General features: G+C 43.5%; 2 protein-coding genes across 3 annotated transcripts in view; both read right to left on the reverse strand.

Annotated features, from left to right (window-relative positions):
• The window catches only part of shtn1 (shootin 1), a 38,291-nt gene extending 13,765 nt beyond the window's left edge, over positions 1-24,526 (reverse strand). For both annotated transcript variants that reach the window (XM_085295894.1, XM_085295893.1), the window contains exons 1-6: positions 24,456-24,526; positions 20,954-21,006; positions 19,584-19,644; positions 10,203-10,297; positions 5,960-6,128; positions 2,641-2,738 (exon numbers count right to left, since the gene is read on the reverse strand). In XM_085295894.1, coding sequence (XP_085152020.1) covers positions 2,641-2,738; positions 5,960-6,128; positions 10,203-10,297; positions 19,584-19,644; positions 20,954-21,006; positions 24,456-24,510 — 531 coding nt within the window. In that variant the 5' untranslated portion in view covers positions 24,511-24,526. The remainder of the gene's footprint in view (positions 1-2,640; positions 2,739-5,959; positions 6,129-10,202; positions 10,298-19,583; positions 19,645-20,953; positions 21,007-24,455) is intronic.
• A 1,329-nt stretch (positions 24,527-25,855) lies between these two features.
• The window catches only part of atp6v1ba (ATPase, H+ transporting, lysosomal, V1 subunit B, member a), a 39,628-nt gene continuing 38,490 nt past the window's right edge, over positions 25,856-26,993 (reverse strand). Inside the window, exon 14 of the mRNA XM_085295895.1 lies at positions 25,856-26,532. Coding sequence (XP_085152021.1) covers positions 26,393-26,532 — 140 coding nt within the window. The 3' untranslated portion in view covers positions 25,856-26,392. The remainder of the gene's footprint in view (positions 26,533-26,993) is intronic.

The following is a 26,993-nucleotide window of genomic DNA, read 5'->3' on the forward strand; positions in this document are numbered from 1 at the left end:
CTCTCCCCAGCCACCTCCTCCAGCTTGTCCGGGGGAACACCAAGGCGTTCCCAGGCCAGCCGAGAGATATAATCTCTCCAGCGTGTCCTGGGCCTCCTCCCAGTGGGACATGCCAAGAACACCCAGGAGGTGCCCAGGAGGCATCCTTGTCAGATGCCCGAACCACCTTAACTGGCTCCCTTCGCTCATTCGGGAGGAGCAGTGGCTCTACTCTGGGTGAATTTCTAACCCTATCTCTAAGGGAGAGACCAGCCACTCTTCGGAGGAAGCCCATTTCCACCACTAGTATCCGCGATCTCGTTCTTTCGGTCACTACCCACAACTCGTGGCCATAGGTGAAGGTAGGGACGTAGATCGACCGGTAAATTGAAAGCTTCAGTTTTACACTCAGCTCTCTCTTCACCACAACAGACTGCACATCACTGCGGCTGCCACACCAATCTGTCTGTCAGTCTCCGGCTCCCTTCTCCCATCACTCACGAACTAGACCCCGAGATACTTAAACTCCTCCACTTGGGGCAGGAACTCGTCCCTGATCTGGAGTGGGCACTCCACCCTTTTGGAACACACCCTCCGGTCCCCCTTCTTAAAGATGGGGACCACAACCCTGGTCTGCCCATCCAGAGGTGGTGCCCCTGATCTCCACGCAACATTGCAGAGACGTGTCAACCAAGACAGCCCTACAGCATCCAGAGCCTTCAGGAACTCGGGGCAGACCTCATCAACACCAGGGGCTCTGCCACCAAGGAGTTGTTTAACTGCCTCAGTGACCTCGCAGAGATAGGTGAGCCATCCACCTCATCCCCAGACTCTGCTTCCTCCATGGAAGACGTGCCAGTGGGATTAAGGAGGTCCTCGAAGTATTCCTTCCACTGCCTGACAATTTTCTCAGTCGAAGTCAGCAGCGCTCCATCTGCACTATACACAGTGCAGGTAGAGCACCGCTTTTCCCTCCTGAGTTGCCTGATGGTTTGCCAGAATCTCTTCGAGGCAATCCAAAAGTCTTTTTCCTTGGCTTCTCCGAAATTCCTCCCACACCCGAGTTTTTGCTTCAGCCACCACCCACGCCGCGTTAAGCTTGGCCTGTCAGTACCTATCAGCTGCCTCCGGAGTCCCACGGGCTAACCAAGCCTGGTAGGGCTCCTTCAGCTTGGTGGCACCTCTCACCTCGAGTGTCCACCATTTGGATTGGGAATAACCACCACGACAGGCACCAACTGCCTTGCGGCCACAGCTTATTGCAGTGGCTTCGACAGTGGAGATGCTGAACATGGTCCATTCAGACTCAATGTCCTCAGTCTCCCTCAGACTGCTGGTGAAGCTCTGCCGGAGGTGTGGGTTGAAGATCTTGGCTGTCGGAGGGGTGCTTTACTGAGCTTCAGGTCCTGGAAGGGTAGAACATATGAATGTCCCATAGCAGCTAGGTTCCCTAACTTTTGGTAGCTGTTGAAAGGATAAAGTTTTGGTATATCAGTGGTTAGAAATACCATTAATACTTTAGTATTACCTTAACACAAAGTCAGGGCTGACCCGGGACCATTGCTGTGAGTCACAGCATGAAGGTCCTTTCACAGCAGACGCATTCACTTCTAACTGAGAGCGCAAAATTTGTTGCGCTGGCCGCTGCGCTGTCGTTTTCTTGCTGCAGCTCTGCGTGTACTAGATGCGCCTGCTCCTTGTTGTTTCTGTCTCTGACTTTATGTCCTCTACAGGAGTTACTGTTGTTTTATCTTCAAATGTTCAATAAAAACATGTATCGCTCATTCACAACGAAGAAAGCTTTGTAACTATCCTACTACTGGTGTCTTCCTACATACTAGTGAAGACTGTGTCATTTCCACAATGCTGCTCCTTCTCGAGGTCCACAGAGCCGTTAAAGTCTCTGGAGGTCCCTGTGTGAGCTCGTAAACCTGTGACACAAAATTCATCGGACTCGGACACGCACAGACTGTTTTCCTTCGTGGTGATGAAGGAAAACGCTGGGCTGGCATGTAAAAGAGCATTTATCCTTCCAGGACCTGCAGCTCCGTAAAGCACCCCTCCGACAGCCAAACCCATCTGTTCTCTGATTGGATTGTTTCATTTGTGATTGACAAAATTCGTACTTGTAAGTTGAAACTGTCACACATCCAGGGAACCAGAGCGCAGAGTTTTACACGTAGACCTATGCAAACAACACTGTAACTCATGTAAATACTTTTACAAACACAAATTCTCATCTATAGAAGCACAAACATAACATTTTAACATGTTTAAAGGTTACAAAACTCAGTTCACAACTAAACATTTGATTTACAAGCACAAAATATTTATGACCACAGTTTGACCACAGACATGGTCCTAACATTTAACTTACAGTGCACACCTGCCTTAAATGTGACTCGTTGTGTGTTCCCTCTCGACTGCAGCAAAACAGAGATGCGGCAGCACATGACAAACCTCTGCCATGCAAAGTGCAGCTGCACACACAGTGGATCCCTTTCTGTCCTCCGTGCTAATGTGTCACTGTTATTATTGTTAGGAAACAACAATGCAGGGACACATTTTGCACATATTCACTACTAAGAACTGGGAATCTGCATTCACACGCTTGCTGGCCAAAGTATTCACAACAGGGAAAAAGAAATATTAAATACTTACTTCCTCCTTGGTCGCCCTCAGTAGTTCTCTTACTGCCTCAAGATCAGAGAGTGCTTGATTTTTCTCCTTAACTGTCATTTCCAACTTATTTTGCAGCGCTAAAAAAAGCAGCACAGTTAAACAATGTTGTTGTGCACTGACTGTACAACTGTGACATTCTGTGGGTTAACCTGTGTTTGTTTCGTCAAATAAGAACATTTATTATGTAGAGCCAAACCTCTTTGAAACGCTGATCAGTTCTAGTCTACCAAATAATACCAAATGATTGAAACAGAGTAATTCATTCATACTGGTGTTACATTCTCGTTTTTTAGTTTGTGCTTATAGACCGTGCCTAACAAATGTACGAGACCAGCTGTCATACAAACAAGAAAACACAAATACTTCAAACTTTGTCAAAATTGTCTCTGAAACTAAAACTTTATTAGAACTTATGAGTCAAATAAGAATGCTTCTTTGAGTCGGCGCCCTGGACTTTAGCGCTTTAACCACTAAAACTTCCTTTTTTGAAGTTCAGCACTGCAGAACTTTTATATATATGTATATATATATATATATATATATATATATATATATATATATATATATATATATATATATCTAACACCCAGCACGCCCCTGCGGGCGGTTTATCCTTCAAGCTCGGGTCCTCTACCAGAGGCCTGGGAGCTTGAGGGTCCTGCGCAGTATCTTAGCTGTTCCCAGGACTGCGCTCTTCTGGACAGAGATCTCCGATGTTATTCCCGGGATCTGCTGGAGCCACTCGCCTAGCTTGGGAGTCACCGCACCTAGTGCTCCGATTACCACGGGGACCACCGTTACCTTCACCCTCCACATCCTCTCGAGCTCTTCTCTGAGCCCTTGGTATTTCTCCAGCTTCTCGTGTTCCTTCTTCCTGATATTGCTGTCATTCGGAACCGCTACATCGATCACTACGGCCGTCTTCTTCTGTTTGTCTACCACCACTATGTCCGGTTGGTTAGCCACCACCATTTTGTCCGTCTGTATCTGGAAGTCCCACAGGATCTTAGCTCGGTCATTCTCCACCACCCTTGGGGGCATCTCCCATTTTGACCTCGGGACTTCCAGGTTATACTCGGCACAGATGTTCCTGTACACTATGCCGGCCACTTGGTTATGGCGTTCCATGTATGCCTTGCCTGCTAGCATCTTGCACCCTGCTGTTATGTGCTGGATTGTCTCTGGGGCATCTTTACACAGCCTGCACCTGGGGTCTTGCCTGGTGTGATAGACCCCAGCCTCTATGGATCTTGTACTCAGAGCTTGTTCTTGTGCTGCCATGATTAGTGCCTCTGTGCTGTCTTCCATATATATATATATATATATATATATATATATATATATATATATATATATATATATATATATGGGCTTTCTTATTTTTTCCACTTTTTGTAAAACAACAAATCTTAAATTTCAAGGACAACATAAAAACATTATATTTCAGCATTAAAAGGATCATGTTGAGCTTTAGTGGTGAGTTTAACCATTAAAAAATACTCTTTTAGTTTAATTTAGTGCAGCTGTGGCTTAAACCTGTGCTGTGCCGATACGTTGGTTAAGAACTGTACGTGTCCAAAAATGTGACAAATGGAATAAATCTTGAAATAAAGACGTGTTAATACAAACAGCTCACAGCAGGAACAGTCTGAGACATTTAAACAGGGTACTTAAGCAGAAGAAGGTCGCTGACACCAAAAGCTGTTTCAGGTACAGATGGATTGCCTTCTGGTGAGCAGAACGAGGATTTCGTGTCATAAAATTTTCAAGCGAAATACTGAAAATGATTTGAACAGATGAACACAATCGGTGTGATGTACTTAGCTCAGAACCTACGAGAGCTCGTTTGTTTGGCTGGGATCTACAGAAGTCTGTAGCCAAATATCTGGTGTTTCATCACAGGGGCTGCTTTGACTAGCTGTCCATTAACATGCAATTATGAATTTTCAAGATAATAAGCCCGCAATCTTTGCAAAAGTCAACTTATTTCAGTATTGCCTGTATCACAGCATATTATTTGCAAATGACATGATTATCTGTCCCTTTTAATGCCAACGACATGAATGGAAAAGCATCATCGAGTATAAATCCATTATCACCGGAGGTATAATTACTGTTTGACTAAAGGAACTGACCATGACGTGAGCCAGAGGCAGCTGGAGGAGAAAATACGTCTGCAGTGCTGAACTTCAGTCAGCTGAAAACTCTCAGGACATCTGCCAGTTATTTTATGCACACGTGCGCAACACACCTAATATTTTTTTACTCTAAGGGTGTAGACGTTATACTCTTCATGTCATCTGTAAATTGAATTTTTGGTGAAGCTAAATTTCACACTGTGATGGACGTGGCAATGGGGCGGGCTTAAACCTGTCGGGGTCTGAGACCCAGCATCTTGAGTTTGTTTTTTCTGTTCTTGACTTCTTATGTTAGAATCATGTTTTATTCTTGTTAAGGATGTAGTTGAGTTATTGCATATTTCTGATTAATGAGAAAAATTCTGGCATATTAGTTTGTCTTAGTTGAGTTTTAGTCTGGTTGATGTTTGTCGCTTCGTCATGTCTGCATCTCCATGTTTCCTGTTTTATTTTGAAAGGTCCATTGTTCCCCTGCTCAGTGTGTTTAGTTTTGTTTCCCCTGTGGCGTCATGCTTCATTCTACTTCCCTCCTTCCCCTCCTGTGTTTAAGTCCTCAGTGTCAGGTCGTCTGAGTGTTTTGTTACCACTGTTCATGCTCGGGGTTATTCCCCGTCTACGTGTTTCATGTCTCCTGCCACAGTTTACAGAGTTCGTTTAGTTTTCCCAGTTTAGGTTTCAGTTCTCTTGTTTTGCTTCGTGTTTTTGTTTGTTGGCATTCAGTCCGATAAAACGTCTCTCTCTTCGTTACTTTTCGTCTGCTTTTGGGTCCGCTCCATAAACACGACCGAACCATTACCTCTAGAATCCAGGTAATTTGATTTCCACTCATTCAAATATGTGAGAAACTATGTGCCACGTGAAGACTTTGAGTAAAGTCCTTGTAAAATGAAGAGTCAAACACAAAGCACATGGATTCCAAACTAGATTTCACCTCAGTGGTACATTCCCTTCTTCATTCATCCATCTTCTAACCCAGAGTTTGTCTTTGCAGTAACTTATCACTGCCAGCAGATGCAAGTAAATGTACCAGTGCACAAGTGCTTTCACAGCTCTCCTTGTGACCAGTGAACACATTCTTGTGTTCAAATACTCTTTGGTGAATGAATGAATGCTGTAGGTGAGGTCTGTCAGCACAGTGTAGGCTTTACTTTCTACGGTACCTGAGGTGGAGGTGCAGCACTGAGGAGACAGGCAGTTGTGGCTCGATGCATGCAGGTCCTCACTCTCTTCTGCTTCATCATTGAGGTCGATGTCAGCGATGGTCTCAGGGCTGATGTGAGACAGCAACATCATACTCTTCCTCTTCAGAGAGCGGTTCTGCCTGTCCAGCTGTAGCATGCAGGCAAAGGAAGTGTAATGTACTGTCAGAATAAGATCATAAAGACACCAACTGAAGTTCAACACACCTGCAGTCAAGTCCATAAGTTTTTGGTGCCCTTGCACACCAGCAAAGTGGACTTTTAACATTAATTAAATACAAAATACTTTTGTATTTAATGCAATACAAAAGTATTGCACTAAATATTTAGGAAATACAGCCATCTGAATACATTATTTCACGTTTTCTCAAGAGTAACTGGACTGACTGACAAGCTGTTTCATGGCATTTTAACTGGACAGTGAGGACAGTGAGGACAGTAGGCCATCGCTGGGCTCGAACACAGATTGCAGTGCCAAACTCAGCAAGAGCAAAACATCTGAGACCACAGGAGGCAGCTCAAATAGATTAGAGCAAAATTCTTCTCTTAGTTAAGAAAAACTCCTTCACAACATCAAACCAACTCAAGAACACATTTCAAGGATTACCAAGTTCCACAGAGAGACCTTCATGAACATAAATATGCCCATAATTGCAACAGCTGATGCTATGTGTAGAAATGCTTTGAACATTTGCACTTTAGTCACGTCTTCATCGTTTCACATAATCGGTGGCAAATTCATTTTACAGGAAACAAAGTTGAGCTCAAATCATATTTTGCTTGTTTTCACCAAAGTACTGATACTTCTATTAAAACAATATCTTCTAATGTGCTGCATGTCCTAGCTGCAGTAAACTGTCCTGGTAACAAAGCATTCATGGGTTTTATACAAGTAGACAGTAGACTGTAGACCACCAACATCTAAAGAACATAAACACAACTCGGACAGTCCACTCACAGAACTGCAGTACAACATGGCAGCACCACTGTAGTAGGAATAACAATTCATTTTAGCTGTTAATATTTTCACACTCCGTTATAATCATTGCTACAGGAGTGTGTGCTTCTCTGTTGAAGCATTATACTTTATTAGCATTATATATATTTATATACTTATATATATGAATTAAGGAGACCAGTGGTAAGTAAAGCATGAATGAAAGCCGTGGGACTGATGCCTCTTATGCACGCTTCTTGATGTCACCTGAAGGAAGAAAAGCCCCTAAAGGGAAGAAAAAAGTAAAGGAAATAGAAAACAGGAGCCATGAAAGAAGCATTTATTAATGGCATCCCGGTGAGAGCGGATTGCAGCAATTCCATCTTTTGATGACACCCTTCAGACGACAGCTTTTTTTCTGAAATGCAATCAACAATACATAACATGGAATCACATTCTTCTGATAATAATCTACAATCGGTGAAAGATGTACATCTAAAATTACATACTTAGATGACTCGAGGCTGACATAACAGTCGGCTAGCGCTCTCTTTGGAGGTCGCCATTACAAAGTCACAGCCTTGATCATACAGCAACACAAAAACATTAAGCATCAAAGCCACATTCTCCTCTGACTGGTTGTAAATTGCTAACCCCCTCCAGCTGCTTTTAAATCAAAATGTTGACGAGTTAAAGAATTGCTCTAAACTTTGGCTTCTTTCAGAGCGGCCTTGGAGATATTTGTTGTGCAAAATTACCATCATTGGGGACAGAAATTAACATAGAGTTTAACTTGCCGTCGTGGTGTGTTCCAGCTCTGATTTAAATGCAAATGAGTAATAAACCCACGTTAACACAGTGTGCACAGGAATGGTGACTTTGGAGTATTGCTGCTGAAAGGCCAGCGTAACGTTTCAGACTGTACTCTGCTTATGGATTTATGGTGAACAAACGTGATGCTTTTAACATAAGTAAGTTAATAATTAATAAATGGATTTATTCTTTGAAATAGCTAAGGACTATTGCTGTCCGCCCCACACACCCACAGCACAGGGAGTGTCTGGTTATGGACGTCGCTTTATATGAAGAAAGAAGCCGTTAGTGAAGCAAAGCGAGCACATCAAATAAAGCCTGAAGGAGAGTCGTTACTTAGACCAAGCAGCCTTTTAGCCAGAAATCATAATTCCTTCCTGAAATAGCACAGTGCTAGCTGTTAGCAGCCGCTTCACTGGACAAAGCCTGAAACATGATGTCTGTTCTGTGCTCAGTCAGCTGCAAGTGGGATTCACAATAATCCTGGACAACATTTCAAGACAAATACAGTTTGTCACATCTGATTCTCTGTCATTAGTTCCAAAGTATGCTGTTCATCTTTGAAACGTTTATTTTACAAAACAAAATTTAAAAAGTAAATTAGGAAGAAAGGCAGCTTGTATACGACTAGTTAGAGTAACACCTACTTCAGATGCTGCAGTGCAAATCTACGTACTGCAGCTGCTCGTGAGCCTCGTAGCTCATGTGGAGACTCAGCAGCACTTTTATTACCTCATACTCACGTTACCTTTTTCTACTCTGGGAGGGGCTCAAGCTTCACTTGACCAATTTAATAGTTGTAAATATCTCAACTTTCTAAAGCTGGACTCCTGGTAACCGCTGGTTACTGCTGTTAATGCAACTGGAATAGATTTATTTTATTTGACTAGTAAAGTTATAGAAGTCTGTTTATCAACAGTGCTTCATGAATCTGGAGAGAAAAGGCTACTTAAAAACGGTAGAGTCACAATTCTAACTCTACCAGAAGCTTCTTCAGTTCAGAACTGAAGAAGCTTCTGGGATGAGAGGTGAAACGTCTTCAAGCAACTTAAAGAAGTCCAGACGCTTTTCTTTCCAAGCTCCTTAGACTACGATGACCTGGATGACTGAGAACCTTCACAGACATGTTCTGAACTTTTGATTGAATATTTGACTAATGTAAAAATTCAATATTTGCATAGGCAAGTTTTAATTTCTATCATATCTGTATCATATTTGCTACGGTTGGTAAGTGTGCTGTGCGATTTAAGCTCCGGGCTTCCTGTGGTAACACAGCTGGTACTGATCTTTGGTAAAGTTTCATCAGGGAGGCATAGTTGGCCTGTTACAGCAGATGACAGAAGCTGAGCTGATCCTTAATCATAGGAACTGTTGATCACCTGAGGTGGGACAATATCATCCACCTTATCTTTGTCACCCTGAGCTACTCATGAGGAGGCGAGCAGGACTCGCGGGGGTCAGCAAACACAAGGAGTCAGATATGTTTCATGGCCACTGCTGAAACACAAGATTTCTATGATCAATAAGAATATCTGTCTACTGCTCAGTGCAGTAAAACTCCTTTAATATAAACATATAGACCTGATGTAACATTAACATCAAATATTTTAATACTCAAATGACACTAGTAATAATTTCATTTGTTATTTGCTGGTTTAGAGGTTAAAAAACCTTTTAAACATAGAGACACAATTAAGTAATTAAGTGAACAAATGAGTAAGTGATAATGTCAGCAGATGATCAGTGTGTAAATGGACTGATTCTTCCCCTGAAGCACTCAAAGCGCAGCAGTCACTCATTCACACGAGCGCCTTTTCTGTGCTTAAGTGCTTTTTATCCAACGTTCACACACAGTCACACTCCCGTGGATGAAACTCGGAGTTATCCTTGCCCAAGGATATTTGGGATCGAACCAGCAACCTCGCGATTAGCAGATGACCTACTCTGATGAAAAAGCCCACCTTCACTGTAATTCTTCCTCAGTCTCCAACTGTCCACACTCGCGTCCAACCAGGTGGACTCTGAGGGCTTTTGTGCAGAAATTGAATGAGAAATGATTACTGTGATAAGTTCAGCACCAGTGGGCTGCAAAATCACTATGTGCCAGACTCCCCCACTTTCAATCACAACTCGCATTTTGGCAAGGACTCCAAAAAATTGTGCTGTGAATCAGAAGAATCCAACGCAATTTTCTACACTGAGCCGTGGGGACAGGAGCGGCGGCAGAGGACCAGAGAGCGCTGTGATTGTAACCCTGCGCTCAGATAATGTCATCACAAATGGCTGATTGGACTCTAACATTCACTTAGGAAAGCCGGTTTAAACCAACATTATTTTATTACTTTATTCTTCTCTTGTTTTACTTTAATGACACCGTTTTAGTAAATGTGAAACTGAATCTGAGCACGCATAGGAAATTAGTTCAGATCTGATTTAACGTAAGGTCAACTGTACCTTGGAGGCCAGCGCTTCAGCACTTTCTCTGCACGTTCGCTCAATCTCCAGGTTCTCCTGGATGGCGCTGACCTCTTCAATGACCATCTGAGAGACTAGAAAACACAGAAAAAAACAAGATGAAAGGAAAGACGGGAAACGGCTTTTTCAGTTTCACGTAACAGAACAAATAAAAATAGTAAAATATGACAAACATCACATCCTACAACACCGATGTGAGGGAATTTCAGGACTAATATCTTTCAGTGTTACACGTGGTTGTTAAATTCTAAGCTTACACACTATTGGATACATTTGTTACGATGCTGTTTTAAAAGCTCATCATCCGTTTTGTATGTTAGAGTTAGTGTTTGTATTAAATAGCATGACTGTCAAATGTATTAATAGCTATTAATATTTTTCTGGGTGTTGCTGTCTCCAGCACCTCACAGACTCGGTTATGAGGACAACAGGTTATTAAAAAACACAAGTCAGTGTTTAAACAAAGCATATGTGTGAATTTTACAAACGAGTCATTAGTATTGATGAAATATGAAAGGCTGTACTCATGTGAAGAAGAACTTTAACATCAACTCATGAACAAAAGGTCGTGATGGAAACAAAGACAACAATTAGGTTTTTCTAAAGGACGATGCATCCCTGCAGCTGACGAGAGCGCCGTAACACTCGACACCTCAGCACTGAATGACCTCATTAGAACGAGACTTTACACCGAACCTCATATTTATTTATGAGCTCATATTCAGATTATTAACCCCGTTTTTTATTTTCTTCATCCGTGTCTGATTGAATAGACGAGGAAAAGGATAGAGAACCAGAATATTAATAAAGGGGAGTGTTGTGCAAGTATTTCAAGGGTGGACATGAGCTTCTCTTTACGAGTCATGACGTGTGATGCTACACCTCAGCCCGGGTGGGAACATTTAATTCTTTACTAAATGGTGACAAGACGTGATTTTTAATTGATATTACCTATGACAATGGCAAAGGAAATACATGACCAACACATTTACCGCTAACTGCGTTCTGGGTTTAACGCTGGTCCTGACTCATGTAAAAATCCACACAGGCCATGTTTGGTGGAGAAAGCAGGAGCTCACACAGCAGAGAGGAGCGTGGGAAAGCTTTCACTGCACACTGCTTCTATGTAACAATAGCAGTTAAGCTAACATTGCTGGAGTTTTCGTTTTCTTTTCTTTAATTGACATTTAGGAATAACTGTACAAAACCATCAGCTTCAACAATTTGTTACATGTATTTTTGCTTTTTTCTCTTTTTAAACAACTAAAATATCCATACAAAAGGAGGGAAAGAGAAAAAAGGGAGCAAAACAGAAAAAGAAAGAAAGAAACAGGCATGTAGGGAGTGAGATTTTACTACCATTAATATAACTAATATATTCTCTAATATATCTTCTAGTACTTAACACAGTCAAAATCAAAATCTGGCCTGCGTTTTTTTATATAGTCCATCCATTTCTTCCATCGTGATACAAACAGGTCCTCTTATAGTTCATATCTGCTGGCCTGTTCTCCATCCTGTAAATGTCCATTGTGATGTCCATCCACATGTTCATAGTTGGGCTCTCTGAAGAAAGCCATTTTTCTGTGATGGCTTTTTTACCTGCTGCCAGTAAAATATTAAACAAGTATTTATCGTTCTTTGTCCATCCTTCTGATAAGTCCAAAAAATAAAGTTTTACTTCCCAAAGGTAAATAACCTCCAAATATCTCTCGTATTGCTGCATGTATCCCCTTACAATACGTTTTAATAACATGACAGTCCCAGAAAATATGATAGTGATTTGTGCGGGTTACCTTCATAGTGAGATTTTTGGTGAGGTGGAATAAAATATCTTATCAGGCTTTTCCACCCAAATTCCCTCCAGCTCTGCGAGCTGCTACATTTCCATATGTATGTCCATATTGTTGTCCTCCTTTATCTCTATTCCTCCCTCCATTTCCCATTTTGTTTTGATATATAGGGTCGAGTGTAATTTCATATTTGTTAATCCCTTATAAAGGCCAGATACAATGCCTCTGTCTTTATTTGAACTGTATGAGCTTTTAAGGAGTTTTATTCTTCTTTTGTTTCCGTCCTGCTTTTTTGATCATGTCTGGTTTGATCTGTGAGGCAAAGTCCTGAAAACAAGCCAGAAACACTAAAAACAATCTCAGCACACTTACCTTTTTCCTTTGGGTTTTCAAGTTTTCATTCATACAAATATAAATGTGCTCTGAATAATGTAAACATGTCGACAGTTACCTGGATGTAGAGTCAAGAGGGTCTGTGGGAGCTGTAGTTGGCAGAAGCTGCCTGCAGCAGGGATGATTACAGGAAATGTGTCAAACCCCCCAAAACGAGACTTTTAAGAATAAAATAGTTTGTGTCCCACGTTGTACATACTTTAGTCTTAATTTGAAAGTTTTACATGAAACCTGTTTGGCGTCTGTCTTTTGTCATGTTTGTTGTGTGTTCAAAGCTTCCAGGCAGTAAAAATAAAGTGTGGATGAATAGTAAAGGTCAGATTATCGATGCAGAGAAAAGGTTTGACCTGTACAGCAGAGCGTAAACCCAGTGACAACACCCTGGCACCACTAAAGACACTGAAGGTGATTTATGAGTGTAACTGAACATGCAGCCGTCCGATTCACTGTCAATATGAAACTCTGTGATTAAACAGTTTTAGTAAAACATTGGGAACAAAATCTGACGAAACTCCAAACAGCAACGTTTCAAGCTGCAATCGTACCTCGGTAGGAGAAGAACACCCTAAAGACTGCCCTGCCACTTAACTAATTAAACATTACAGCTGAGTGAGGGAGAAATTAAGCATTAGTGCCACTGCCGTGGGCAATTCCTTCCCCCCGGTGACACCTAATTAAGAAGTTGATGAACGTCAGCGCTCTGCGATATCCACTCTGCCGTCCTCCGTATCAGGCGCTCAATAGCACTTAGCTGCCAGTTTTCTTCCTCAGCCTCTTCTCTGTCGCTGTCCAGACTCGGCAACCTACGAGAGGGCGCCTCGAACTAAATGACGTGTTAATTATAATTACTGGTAGCCATGGTAAATAAACAGCGCTGGAAGCGTTGCAAGTATATGAGCACGAGTCCACAGGGGGCTCTGACACATCACAATTGGCATTCTTAATTGTAAGTTTCAGCCTCCCCATCATTGTCCCTCCATCTTTCCCCCCCTCTTTTTCACGCTTGTCTTTTTTCATCCCGCTCTCAGGAACGACAGTGATTACCCCTGTGCCGACGTGCTACATAATGGTATCAGCGCCGTCAACGGAGCAGTGAATTAAATTGTATCTGCAGCCGCTGCGAAGCCTTGATGAGGGGGGCAGATGCCTTTGTGGTGTTATCATTATAACACAATGGTCATGTTGTCATCAACCTTGCCATCGCCAATTGAAAAGGCACGATTGTGTGTTGGGGGCTTTTCGTCACATCCTCCCACAGCCCCCGCTCCCCTCCACCCACCACCCACCCAACACTTCTGCCCCACCCCCAGCCGTTTCGTTGTGAATAGGAGCAATTTTCTAAGAGCTATGAAATCACGTAATAGGTCCTAATATGCAGCTGCTTGGCACAGTCAGGCAGCCTCTATTAACGCGTAAGTCAAACACAATATGTGTTTTGGCTGGAGAATCACTGAATACATGAGTACAGGCCAGAATTATTCAGATGAAAATCCACACAACTGTCATGGCTACAAAGACAAACTATTTGCTCCTTCCTTTGACATGTGGTGCCCCATTTCAAATTCTGTCTCCACTAAAGTGGTCATAGCAACCTGTAAGGAAAATCAATTGAATGGTGCAGCGGAGCACCTGAAATGTGTTTGCAATCCCGGGAAGCGATTAAAAGCTCAGAAAAGGAGCTGGGGATGCAAGGGTGCCGCTCACGTGCCATTATCTGTATCCAGGCTCGTATTTCCACAGCTGCAATCATTTTCAAACAACATAAATTTATTACAGTGCGCCATCTTACAGGTAAATAGGCCCGTTAGTTTAGCCTGCAGCTAACTTTTCCAAGTGTGAGTGACAGAGATTAGGGCTGCCACGATTAGTCGACTAGTCACGATTACGTCAACTATCAAAATCGTCAACGACTGATTTAATAGTCGACGCGTCGTTTGAAGCTTTGTAAGATCCCAAAAGACGCAGGAATAAGTAGCAGGATTTAAGAGTGTAATAACGGACTGAAACAGAAGATGGCAGCACTGCATGTACAAGGATGCCAGCTGCCGTTAAACCCCGAAGAAGAAGAAGCTGTGTCCCAGAATTCATAGCGCAGCCCAGCTCAGTTTCCAACAATGGCGGCAGCTAGTTAGTTTTAATGTTACTCTTATTATTCTTTCTGGGTCACAAAATAAAGTTTAACATATTTTCAGGGAGAATGTAGCTGTGTAAACCTCAAATATCTGCTCAGTTTATCAGGACACCACATATTTTCAAAAGCGCTCCGACGTTTTCGGAGACGTCTGTTACCCACTAGCTCGATAGCGAGCCGGGGGCTAGGCTAACTAGAGCCGTGAGAACAGCGGACTCCCGGCAAATCGTTTTCAAACCCACCGACGTCTTTCGCTACTCAGGTTAAACATGATATATAAGTCACTTAGATAACTTAAAAATGTTATTGTTTGGCTTTCTTTAGTATTTTATTTGTTCCTGAGTAAATCGGTTTGGCTGAGGTTAAAGTTATAGTTTTTACACAGCTGAATAAACGTCAAGCAGACAGCTGATTATCAGAAGTGTGAGATGCTGGAGAATATACTCCGGTGTCCTGTTATATTTTAGATAGCAAGGAGTTTATTAAACTTCACCGAAACAATCTGCAAATTTCATTAAAATTTTATAAACTATCATCTTGTCTTTATTTTTAGTTAGCACCTTAAAAGCTTAAAGCTGTAAGCTAATGATAGTTATATAAGAGCAGATGCTGCTGGTGCAATAAGCTGTAGTTTTACGTCCAGTGGATGATGATCTGATTAGTCGACTAATCGCAAAAATAATCGGTGACTAGTCGACTATCAAAGTAATCGTTTGTGGCAGCCCTAACAGAGATATCATGTTCCTGCTAATGTCCCATACCTCACTGTGCTCCTATCTGTCATCAGTCTTTGTTCTTCAATCAGATTTTTTCATGCTTTTGGTGTCATTTTATAATACAAACAATGTAAACAAACTCACTGTAATGCTGTGTGTGTGAGATTGCATGTTGGACTTTTACTAGCCACTAAATACCTGTACCCCTGCAGAGACTAATGTTCAACCTGTCATGTCTATTTTGTACCATAGAGCAGTGTTTCCCATCCTTTTGGAGCCATCCATCCATCCATTCATCCATCTTCTTCCGCTTTATCCGTGGCCGGGTCGCGGGGGCAGCAGCCTAAGCAAAGAGGCCCAGACCTCCCTTCGCTTTTACACTCAGCTCTCTCTTCTCCACGACGGACCAGTCTGTTGATCGTCTGTTGATCTCCGGCTCCCTTCTCCCATCACTCACGAACAAGACCCCGAGATACTTGAACTCCTCCACTTGGGGCAGGAACTCATCCCCGACCCGAAGTGGGCACTCCACCCTTTTCCGGCTGAGGACCATGGCCTTAGATTTGGAGGTGCTGATTCTAATTCCCGCTGCTTCACACTCGGCTGCGAATGGTTCCAATGCGAGCTGGAGGCCCTCACCTGATGAAGCCAACAGAACCACATCATCCACGAGAAGCAGAGATGAGATTCTGAGGCCACCAAAGTGAAAGCCCTCCGCCACTTGGCTGCGCCTAGAAATCCTGTCCATGAAAATTATGAACAGAACCGGAGACAAAGGGCAGCCCTGGCGGAGCCCATCACCCACCAGGAACGAGTCCGACTTATTGCCGGCAATGCGAACCAAGCTCTTGCAACGGTTGTATAGGGATCGAATGGCCCGTAGCAATGGGCCAGACACCCCATACTCCCGCAACACCTGCCACAGGACACCCCGAGGGACACGGTCGAATGCCTTCTCCAAGTCCACAAAACACATGTAGACTGGTTGGGCAAACTCCCATGCACCCTCAAGTATCCTGGAGAGGATAAAGAGCTGGTCCAGTGTTCCGCGACCAGGACAAAAACCGCATTGTTCCTCCTGTATCCGAGGTTCGACTAGCGGACGAACTCTCCTTTCCTTGAATTACTACATTTATTTCTCTGAAGTTTACAAACACAAAACAACCCAAAGTGTCCACCAAATATGCAAAAAAACAACGTTGACAGACCGAGACTCTCCAAATTGCTCTCAAAGTCAAAACAAAATTATTTTTCTATTTCAAGAAAGTGTTGGCTGAATTAAAACTACTTTTTTTTAAGCATTATATCTCTCATCTCATTTTCCTGCTCGTGTCTCTGAGGCTGAAGGAGACGGACACCTGCGAGGAAGCAGTGACTGCAGGTAAGCTGGGAAAGTGAGAAGGGGCTGCAGACCCCTGCCCCCCACCACCGTTGTCCTCGTTGTTCCTCCACTCTTTGGTTTCGTCCTCTCTAACCAGCAAAGGGGGTCCCAGACTTTGTCCCAGGAGCTGACTGACTTTGCTGGCCTTCAGCTGAGCATTCTCGACTGCAGACACACACGCACGCAGCCTCATTTGACTCAGGCATTCAGCACTGTGGTAGAACTCTCCTTTCCAGCACCCTGGCATAGACTTTCCCAGGGAGGCTGAGGAGTGTGATCCCCCTGTAGTTGGAACACACCCTCCGGTCCCCTTTCTTAAAGATGGGGACCACCATCCCGGTCTGCCAGTCCACAGGTACTGCCCCTGATCTCCACGCAACATTGCAGAGGCGTGTCAACCAGGACAGCCCTACAACGTCCAGAGCCTTCAGGAACTCGGGGCGGACCTCATCAACACCAGGAGCTCTGCCACCAAGGAGTTGTTTAACTGCCTCAGTGACCTCGCCCCCGGAAATTGGCGGGTCATCCCCCTCATCGCCAGACTCTGCTTCCTCCTCGGAAGACGTGTCAGTGGGATTGAGGAGGTCCTCGAAGTATTCCTTCCACCGCCTGACAATTTTCTCAGTCGACGTCAGCGGCGCTCCGCCAGCACTATACACAGTGCAGGTAGAGCACCGCTTCCTCCTCCTGAGACGCCTGACGGTTTGCCAGAATCTCTTCGAGGCAGTCTGAAAGTCTTTTTCCATGGCCTCTCTGAACTCCTCCCACACCCGAGTTTTTGCTTCAGCCACTGCCCGAGCCGCATTCCGCTTGGCCTGTCGGTACCTGTCGGCTGCCTCCGGAGTCCCACAGGCTAACCAAGCCTGATAGGACTCCTTCTTCAGCCTGGTGGCTCCCTTCACCTCTGGTGTCCACCATTTGGTTCGGGGGTTACCACCACGACAGGCACCAACCACCTTGCGCATCACACTTACTGTTTTTCAAATATTTATCTATTGCTATTCCGCGCTGCATTGTCTCACAGCATGACTATTATGTCATTTCTCCTTTGTCTTCTTCTGTTTTACTGGCAGTTGGAAACCCATTTAATTAGAGCAGGTAGTTGTACTGCCCTCTAGTGGAAGAGAATGTTATTGTTCCGCCCGTTACTCACGCCGATAGCTTAGAGGACCAATCAGGTGGAACCAGATAACCGTCCACGGCACACCAGTGGATCACCTGACACACCTATGTGCCAAGGCCCAGTGGTTGGGAAACACTGCTGTAATGGCATGGTACAATTCAACATTATATAGCATCATGCTAGCTTGATCTTAAAATAAATAGTGACAAATTACATTAGAAGCAATATCAGGAGACAGATCGTCCCGAGACTTTGCTCTAAAATCTAAAAGAAATGTTTTAAATATGTACCTTTTACTGCGTCAGGTCATCTATAGGCACACAGAGCTACCCAGACATACGACAATTAGACGTTGAGGGAACATTTGTGTATATCAGACTAAACTCCTGACTAAACTCCCATTTCTGAAAATCGGGAGCTTCCTAAAAAGCCTGCTGTAAGTGACACCAACAGGAGGCCAGAGAGCCACCAGATCATTATTAAGCCCAAATGAATCAAACTAATCCTACACTTTGGCCGTATTATTGTTTTACATGATAACAGGACTCAAACTTCAGAAGTTTTAAGAGACACAGATGGCAGCAGATGCACACAACAGCAGGAAGTCTTACTGCGAGTGGAAGCACCATTAATATTTCTCACAAGAGAAATGACTTCAACAGAAAAATGCCAAAGAGTTACTGGAGGACTGATGAAGTCTTTAGGTACAACACTGAACCAGCAAGTACTTATTTTCCAGACAACTCGCTGCTTTCATTCTTTAAGGCTGTGTAAAAGTCACCTGGAATATGTACATACTGCTGTACATAAAGTCTGCTTGTTCAGTGAAATTATACTTGATAAGCTTGATAAGCAACTTTTATGACGAGCTTCACAAGCTCAGTATGAGCTCAGACGGTGGTTCGGCCACAGAACTGATGAAACCTGATTTACAGGTGTTTGAGTCTTTAAAATCCTTTGTGAAGAATAACGTGATCGTGCTAATGTGCAGATGGAGGCCTTAATAATTACTGGACTTTCCAGCAGCAGCACGATTGCAACCAAACCAGGTTCAGAAACCAACACTAGAACATCCTTGGATCGCCACCTGAGTCCCTGCATTTGACTTGAAAGAGCTTTGGCAGGAATGAAGACGAGGGCTTACTCTGCCGTAGATCCAGCTGGCTGACTGCATGAATGTAGCTGAACTTCTCTCAATGTAGGGACACGGGAGAAAACAAAATCCACGTGGGAGAAAAAAAAAATCTTTGTCTTGTAAACGTAATTATTTGGTGTTTAAAACCACTCGATCAGTGTATGTGCAGATCTTATTCATGCAGCTGCAGTTTGACTTTGTAACAGTGTAACTTCTGATAGTTTGATAATTATTGTGTTACATACATACTGTACTTATTACTTTTTGCTTGTGAATTTATTACTGTATTTCCATTGTGAGTAATTCATGAATATGGATTTGTCACAAAGCCCAAAGGCATTTCCTTTTAGTCATATGTGTCAGGTATGCATGTCTTTTAAACTGTCAGCTGTTCACAGAAACATAAATCCAAACCAAAGCGCCTCCAGGTTCAATCGTTTACTCTCTGGCCAACAAACGGACTTTGACATGTAGAACAGGAAGAGTGCGGCTCTAAAGGAAAAGCTACAGACGCTGGACAATTTCATAATCTTAGATCGGGATTACCCACTGTATGTGTTAGCGCCATAGACACGTATGACACATGCTCAGAGCTGTGATATGTGTATTAAGCATTGATGTGCAAACAATAGTGAGTTAAACATGTTGGTGCAATGGGGATCTCACTTTTGGACACAGGTGAACTTACCTTGCTGGAACTCAGAGAGCTTCTTCATCGCCTCGTCTCGCTCCTCTTCCAGCCTCTTGAACTTATGTAAGACACAGAGTAGCTTCAGTTCATCATTAACCTTTATGCAATGCCACAGCTCAGTCTGGAAAAGCAGGTCATTTAAATGCGATGACAGTATATAAAACTATGTAGATGTTAAGAAGGGAAAACCCCCTGATGGTCTCTGTGAGCACCTCAGACCTTTTGTTTAGCAGCCATGTTTAGTCCTACGTGTACCTAACCTTCCATAATACATGTGTAGATAAATTGTGCTAAACCAAACAAATGAAATAGATTGTTGTGCTACTTTGTCCTCATTCACTGTTGTTTCTGCCATTAAATATCAGTAAATCATTATCTGGTCAAACTTCCTTCTAAACTAAGCCTTACAGATGATCCAGTTTGGCTTGATGCTAAAGATCAACACTGTGTGTTCAGCTTAAGTTTACTGGACGCACACTGAGCTCTGTTCACAGAGGATGTGGACACCGTTATAGCAGGTGGTTCATTATTAATCCTTCACTGCTCATAATAAAACAATACTGTACAATATCAGTGATATTACTTCCTGGAATACTGTGTAGATTACAATGTTCATGAACAAGTATTGTTCCTATACTGGACGCCATGTTATTTGCTGAAACAGGGGGAAATGAGCACTAAAGGTCTAACTACGTTACCCAACATTAGCTTCACAACAGGAGTGAAGTCAATATTGATTCTAATTCTATTGTAATTCTCCTGATCCGTGTTCTGTGTGAGGAATCACACGGGCTAATCTTAGTGTGAAAACGTTTTAGAAATGGAGCAGGGAAACAAAAGCTTGGCAGGTGACTCAGGCTCACCTGTGAAAAGCTCCATTGCTGTGGAACTCGTGATTGTTTCCAGTGTGCAACAGTCACAACAATATTGCAGCAATCATAAGAGGGACTACGCTTGGAGAGATAGAAGTGATTTTTTTGCCATCGTTCATTCTCAGTGTTCGAAACAGTTAAAGACAAATACTACACACAGACTGACCTCATATCTGCTTAGTTTTAGACAATAACAAAAATGTGATCATGGCAGCTATTTAACACAACACTGAGTACTGGACCTGCTCGAGGTTATTATCAGCTCGATGCTTTTTAATCACTTTGAAACCAAAATATTTTAGTTAATGTTTTTATTGTTCAAATAAACAAAGAAAGAAGTGTTACCCTGCTGCCCCGCTGCTCGGCCAGCTTCTATTACTGTGAGCACCAACTGTTCTCATCTATCGCAGCTGTTACACTTGTTGCTACTGTAAGCGAGCTGGATCAGAGCTGATCGAGGTCTGCAGACTGTAAACATTCGATTGTAACACTTACTTCCATGGCTGTAGTTTCTTGCTTTCTCTGAAGATCCTCATACTCGTGCAGGGCTGTGGGGAGCAAAGGGTGCCAGTAAGCCATCGCCATCACTCAGTCACAGTAAAGAGCTCCTTTCATCTTCAAAGAGCCCAGTGGAAGCTTCTCTAGCATGTGATAATGTCTCATCCAGTCACACTTGTGTCGTGTCACAGGACTATTATAGCACGCTATTTTGAATATAGTACTGTCTAAATATAACTGGCTTGCGTGCACGTAGTGCAGGAAACTACCTTCCATAATACATGTGTAGATAAATTGTGCTAAACCAAAAAAATGAAATAGTCATTCCACCCTGGAAAAACTTACCATAACATTTGTGCTCATGATGACTGCACATAAACATCTGACCACAACTGTACATTACACTTGTTAGAAAGCTCGTTATCACACAGGTAAGGAGTTTGATTCACTTTCTCTTCGTCGAAGCAGTACACCGTGAACACGTGAAAACAGAGGGAACGTCCTCCTTTTCTTTTGTCCCGTTAATCAGTCACAGAGCTGATTGCACATTATGCTGAGAGCTAGCTTGACGTAGTCACAACATTATGTTTTAACTTCAGTTATACTACAAAAAACATGCCTCAAACATCATTATGCATCCTTACTCTAACACGGGCCAGGTTATATTACTGGTCGTAATGATTACACCAACTCCATCGTCCCAGCTTGGACTGTGCACTTTTCCCAAATAAAAAGCTGTGGGTGACTACGGACATCACAGCCCTCCTCAAGGACAAGAAGAGGGGCTTCAGAGCGGCACCAGAGAGAAGGTGAGAATGTTCAGGGAGTGTTGAGGGACAGGATCAGAGAGGCTAAGGACAAGTATAAGAGAAAGCTGGAGCAGGAACTCGAGACAACGGCGTGAAAGAGGTCTGCATGAAGGCCATCACTGGACTCAGGCTACCCAACTCTAAACTGGACTCTAAAGGTGGTGTCAGCCAGGCAGATGTTGTCCTGGACAATGCTGGATACCTCCAGGTTGGCCTACAGTAATGCACAGACACCAAACACGTTTGGTGGACGTTTAAACAGATATGTGTGTCTGTGCGCTGAACCTGTACAGTTTATGGATGCAGGCTTGCATTAGGTAATAACTTAGCACTTCTCTTTTTAAAATATGGTCACGTTTGGCTCCAAAACGCCAGAATGACAGAAGCCAAAATCTTGACACAACAGTCTTTGAGATGCACCGTCTCAAAAACAACAGTGACAACAGCCACGTTTATCTTTGATATACAGTCATGAGAAAACCAAAGTTCCCGCAGGACTCCATCCAGTGAAAAACTAAATACACCCTAGCTTCTTTCATAAGAGTTAGCAGTTAGCAGCCATGTGGGGCTAATTAAATGCACTTAATTAACTGATGATCAACTACTGTGAACACTTTTTTAATATTATAATATTATGTTTTTGCATTTGTCCTTATTCCACAGTGACGGTGGAGATGGACAGGAAAGTAGGAAGAGAGCGAGGAGCCCAGCAGAGGACGCTGAGCCCTCAGGCCACCTTCACAGAGTCGGCTTCTGATTGACTGGTCAGACACATTTACACCAGTGGAGTACTGGAGGTCATTTAGTAAGCCTCTGGCAGCACTCGTCCCGTTCCTCCTTGCAGATGCAGATGCTGGTCCCATCAGCATCTACGTTGCCTTCCCATTATGAGAGCAACGTAATGGTGTGCTGAAAGAGGCGTCTTCCAGTCAAGTGCTCTGTAGGAGTCAGGTTAGACACGCCTGTCATGCTGCTGTAGATACCTGCCTGTCTCCTGGAATCGCCCCCATGCTCCTGGGACTGTGCTGAGAGAGACCAGACTTTCTGGCAATAGCACATATTTATGTGACATCTTAGAGGACTCGGACTTGTGCAGTCCCTGTATTGTCCTCATGCAACAATTAGTGACACTGAGCCAAGCAAATTCAAAGTGAAAAGAAAACAGTCAGAAAAGAGTGTCAGTGGATTCCACCTGTTCAACCAGTTGTATTTGGAGGGCTTGTCTCACTAACCCTAACCGTCTAATGTTAATTTCATTAAGACCAAAGCTGCTGAAACTGATCAACAATCCCCTCTGCTACCTTTCATCGCTCATCCAAGTGACTTCTTCAGTCACAGCCGACTGCAGATTACAACACAGAGCGAACACCATCCCCACTGACACAGCAGCCAGGGAGGCAGAAGAACATCAAGAAGGCCCCGAGTAAATGTGGTTACCCCAGCTGGACGTTTGTCAAAGCTGGGAAGGCTCCTAAAGAAAGCTCCAGCTGATCCAGGAGAGAAGGACAACTGCTGCCTAAGAGAAAACCTGTAGTGATCCTGTACATGTCAGGAGTATCGGAGCAGCTGAGACACATTTTTACTAAACACCGGGTCTCTGTGGCTTTTAAACCCCAAAACACGCTGCGCCAAAAACGGGTCCACCCCAAGGATCGGGTCCACCCCAAGGATCGGGTCCCCCCCAAGGATCGGGTCCCCCCCAAGGATCGGGTCCCCCGACACAAACAGAGTAACATAGTGTACGCTGTTAAGTGCAGGAGGATTGCCAGGATTTATACATCAGGGAAACCAAACAAGCTCTGGCTACAACACAGCAGAGCCACCTCGTCAGGCCAGGACTCTGCAGTCTATGCACACCTACAGGCCAGTGGACACTCTTTCAATGATGAGGATGTGACATCCTGGACAGGGAGGAACGCTGGTTTGAGGGCGGAGTCAAGGAGGCCATTTACATGAAAAGGGAAAGACCATCTCTGAATGGAGGAGGGGCCTAAGGGTACGTCTGTCACCATCTTACAATGCTGTGATTGCAGCCATTCCCCAACTCTCTGTCAATGGGACTCATGGTTATTGATCAGTGTTCATGACAAAGTGCATATTAAAGATCAATGACCTCACAGCCCATTGTTCATTCCTTATACAAACTGTTAATAAGGTTGGGCAAACCTGCATGTGGTGACTGAAATAGTCACTGGGATAAGTGACGAAACATTTCTCCCACTGGGAACATTTTAAGTTTCATCAAGTTGCCCAGTGAGCCACGACAGTCAGCAAGCGTGCAAAACCCAGAAGTAGGTCATCTACATGGATTATCCTGCCTTCATGTGTGCTTCTCTTGCTGTCTCATGCTTTACATAGAATGACACGAGGGGTCTTGAGTTGGGTCCAACCTCTTTTTTTCACCACAGGCTTGATTTAAGATTAGCTGTCTAATCCACAGGCCACGTTAGACTGTGGCAGAGTTGTTATGTCAAGCTAAAGCACACTTACTGTACACACCTTTGGCCACAGAAACAAAACCCTTAGAGAAGGCAAATAAGCAGCTATGTGATAACCCAGCCCTCAACACTGGCCAAGCAGTAAATCTTAAAGACGCTCTTCAGGATCTTAAACTGCTGGGCTGTGATGTCACTGCAGTAAAATGCAGCGTTACTACTGGAAACACTTACAGGACCAGAAAAGAAACTTACCCTGATTCGACAGCTTTGTAATAACATGAATTCTGTCGAGTTCCTCCGCAGCCATGACAGAAATCCCTGTCCAAAGTTCAACAGGAAGTGTTCTTTCAAGACACACCTGCCCAGGTGGACACAGCACGAGATAAGAGTGCAGCTGGGAGCATTAGGGCCACATTAGGAACAATATCAGTGATTATTTTGAGAATAAAGTCGGAATGTGCGGATCACACTTGATTCCAGACGAACTGCCACGGCTGTTGCATCCTTTACAACAAGCTTAGTGTAGATGGCTTTATGAAACACGTGTCATGCAACACATCCTCTTTATTGTACGAGGATGGAACCGCTGATAACCTTGCATCTGCCATTCTTGATTTTTAGTTCCCAAACACTTCCTTTAATAACTTATTACTCCCGAAACGTTGGAGTCTTGGCTCTTCATACAGTAAAGACACAGAGGATACAAATAATCAGGCAAAACGTCAGACACCACGTGACAATAATAAACGTGTCATTTCTGTCAGTAACGTCACGACGCTCGTCTCTCGCTGCTTCACGAAACGTCACTACTAGCATGTCTAGTTGATTGTATTTACACAGCATGATTCATAGATACAAGTCAAAGTGCTTCACAATAAAACCAGAAATATAAAGAATAATATGAAACTATGAAAACAGGACTTGAAAGCTCGTCTGTGTAGAAACGTCCTTTCCACGGACACCTTGGCACATTGTTTGTGTGGTTTTGTGCCAGAACAGGAATCATTTCCTTTGTAGCACGAGTTCACTGACCGAGGTTGTTTGTCTCTGAACAACTAGAATCTCCACTTTGACCTCAAAAGGATTAAAAACAACAACAAAAATAATAACAGCAATAATAAGCCCGGCTCATCAATATTCTGGCACGCGGACGTCAACATTAAATATAGAAATATCAACAGCAGAAGAACGATGCTGTTTACTTTGTATCCACTTCAGTCACGATAAATGAACCGTGGCGCCGATACAGTGAAGACAGCTGCGCGGTTTTTCTTTGCAGATTAATTTTCCATTCAAACACATCCTGTAAGAATTCAATGTGAAGCAACATGAAACACAAAGCCTTCATTTATCCTTTGCTCTTCTGGTGTGCAGCACATTGTATCCTGTAGCAGCTCCACACAGACGGATGACGTTAGCTTAACTGTCACACTGGCTCATCTGATGCTAACAGCTGATGAAGGCAGTGAGGGAGGACACTGGCTGTGTCAGCAGAAACTGGGAGAGCTGGTTTAGAGTTCACAGCTCTAAAAAGAAAGGATGAGGGAGCCTTGTAGTTACATATTTATACTTTTGTTACAGCCGCTAACAGATATGTTTTTGTAGCTCAGATGTTGGCAGCAGGGGACAATGATCCAGGACACACAACAAAGCACCGTCATATAATTTAATGTAAACTCACAGAACCATGGTTGCACAATAAACAGTTTCTGCAGACAGATGTGATTTCTTTAAAATACACTCACTCATGTTTTTGCAAGACAAATCAAAACAGCACAAAAATGTAAATGCAGAGAAGAAGCAAGAAGGTCCAGAGGGCAGAAGAAAGCATCCAGGTCCACGTAACACGGAGAGCAGAGAGCGCTGACCGTCCTTAAAACAAACACCGGTGCCTGTACGTGTTTCTGTACAGTTACTAAATCATGAAATAACATCTTTCTGAGAACATGGTGGCATCATCACGGGTCTCTACAGGAAACCTTTTGCTTTGCTCTCGTTGGGCTTTATTTGATAAAGAAGATATCTTGATATATAACAGCACAATAAATAAGGACTGATTAGGATACACTTACTCTTTACTCAGACACTTTTCATACACGAACACACTACAGTGAATCTAAAGGAGGGGGTATTATTACTGAGACATGGAAACGGCCTGTTAGCAGAACCAGAGCATGGTGACGTGTGCCTCAGTGACGAGCAGACTCTCGGGGGTAAAACTCTGCCAGCGTGCTCTGAGGAATCCTCTTGAGCATCTCCTTGGGGAAGATTCGCAGCAGCTGCCAGCCGATGTCTAAGGTTTCGTACACCGTCCTGTTGTCGTATGGGCCTGACACACAGAGCAGTCACAGTTAGCAAAACACACCAACACATCCAGTGTTACAACTGCAGTAACCTTACATGTAGCTTTTATCAAAGGTGCAGTTTTTAAAACAGAAACGTGATGCGAACACAATGAAAAAGCCTCTCAGTAAATTCAAATGCATTTATATAGAAACAAATCTCCACAGCAGTCGCCTCCAGGTGCTTTATACTGACGGTATAACAGTAACACAAAGAGCACGTCAGTCACTCGCTGATTAAACACTGACATGAGGAAATCGAACGTGTGGTGCACTCCACGACGAAGTACTCTGGAGAACGTCATACACCTTTTCATCGTGCTCCCATTTTTATTTTAACCCAAGCTCAATTTCTCCAGACCGACTGCTGAAATGATCAGTGAGAGCTGAGTAACCTGCAGCGGTCTCAGCCCCATCACTCACATCTGCAGAGCCGCCTCCATACAAA

Source organism: Mchenga conophoros, linkage group LG13 (genome assembly GCF_057382185.1).
Source record: "Mchenga conophoros isolate Kocher_MC1m ecotype Shallow Benthic linkage group LG13, M_conophoros_male_GT1.1, whole genome shotgun sequence".
Classification (NCBI taxonomy): domain Eukaryota; kingdom Metazoa; phylum Chordata; class Actinopteri; order Cichliformes; family Cichlidae; genus Mchenga; species Mchenga conophoros.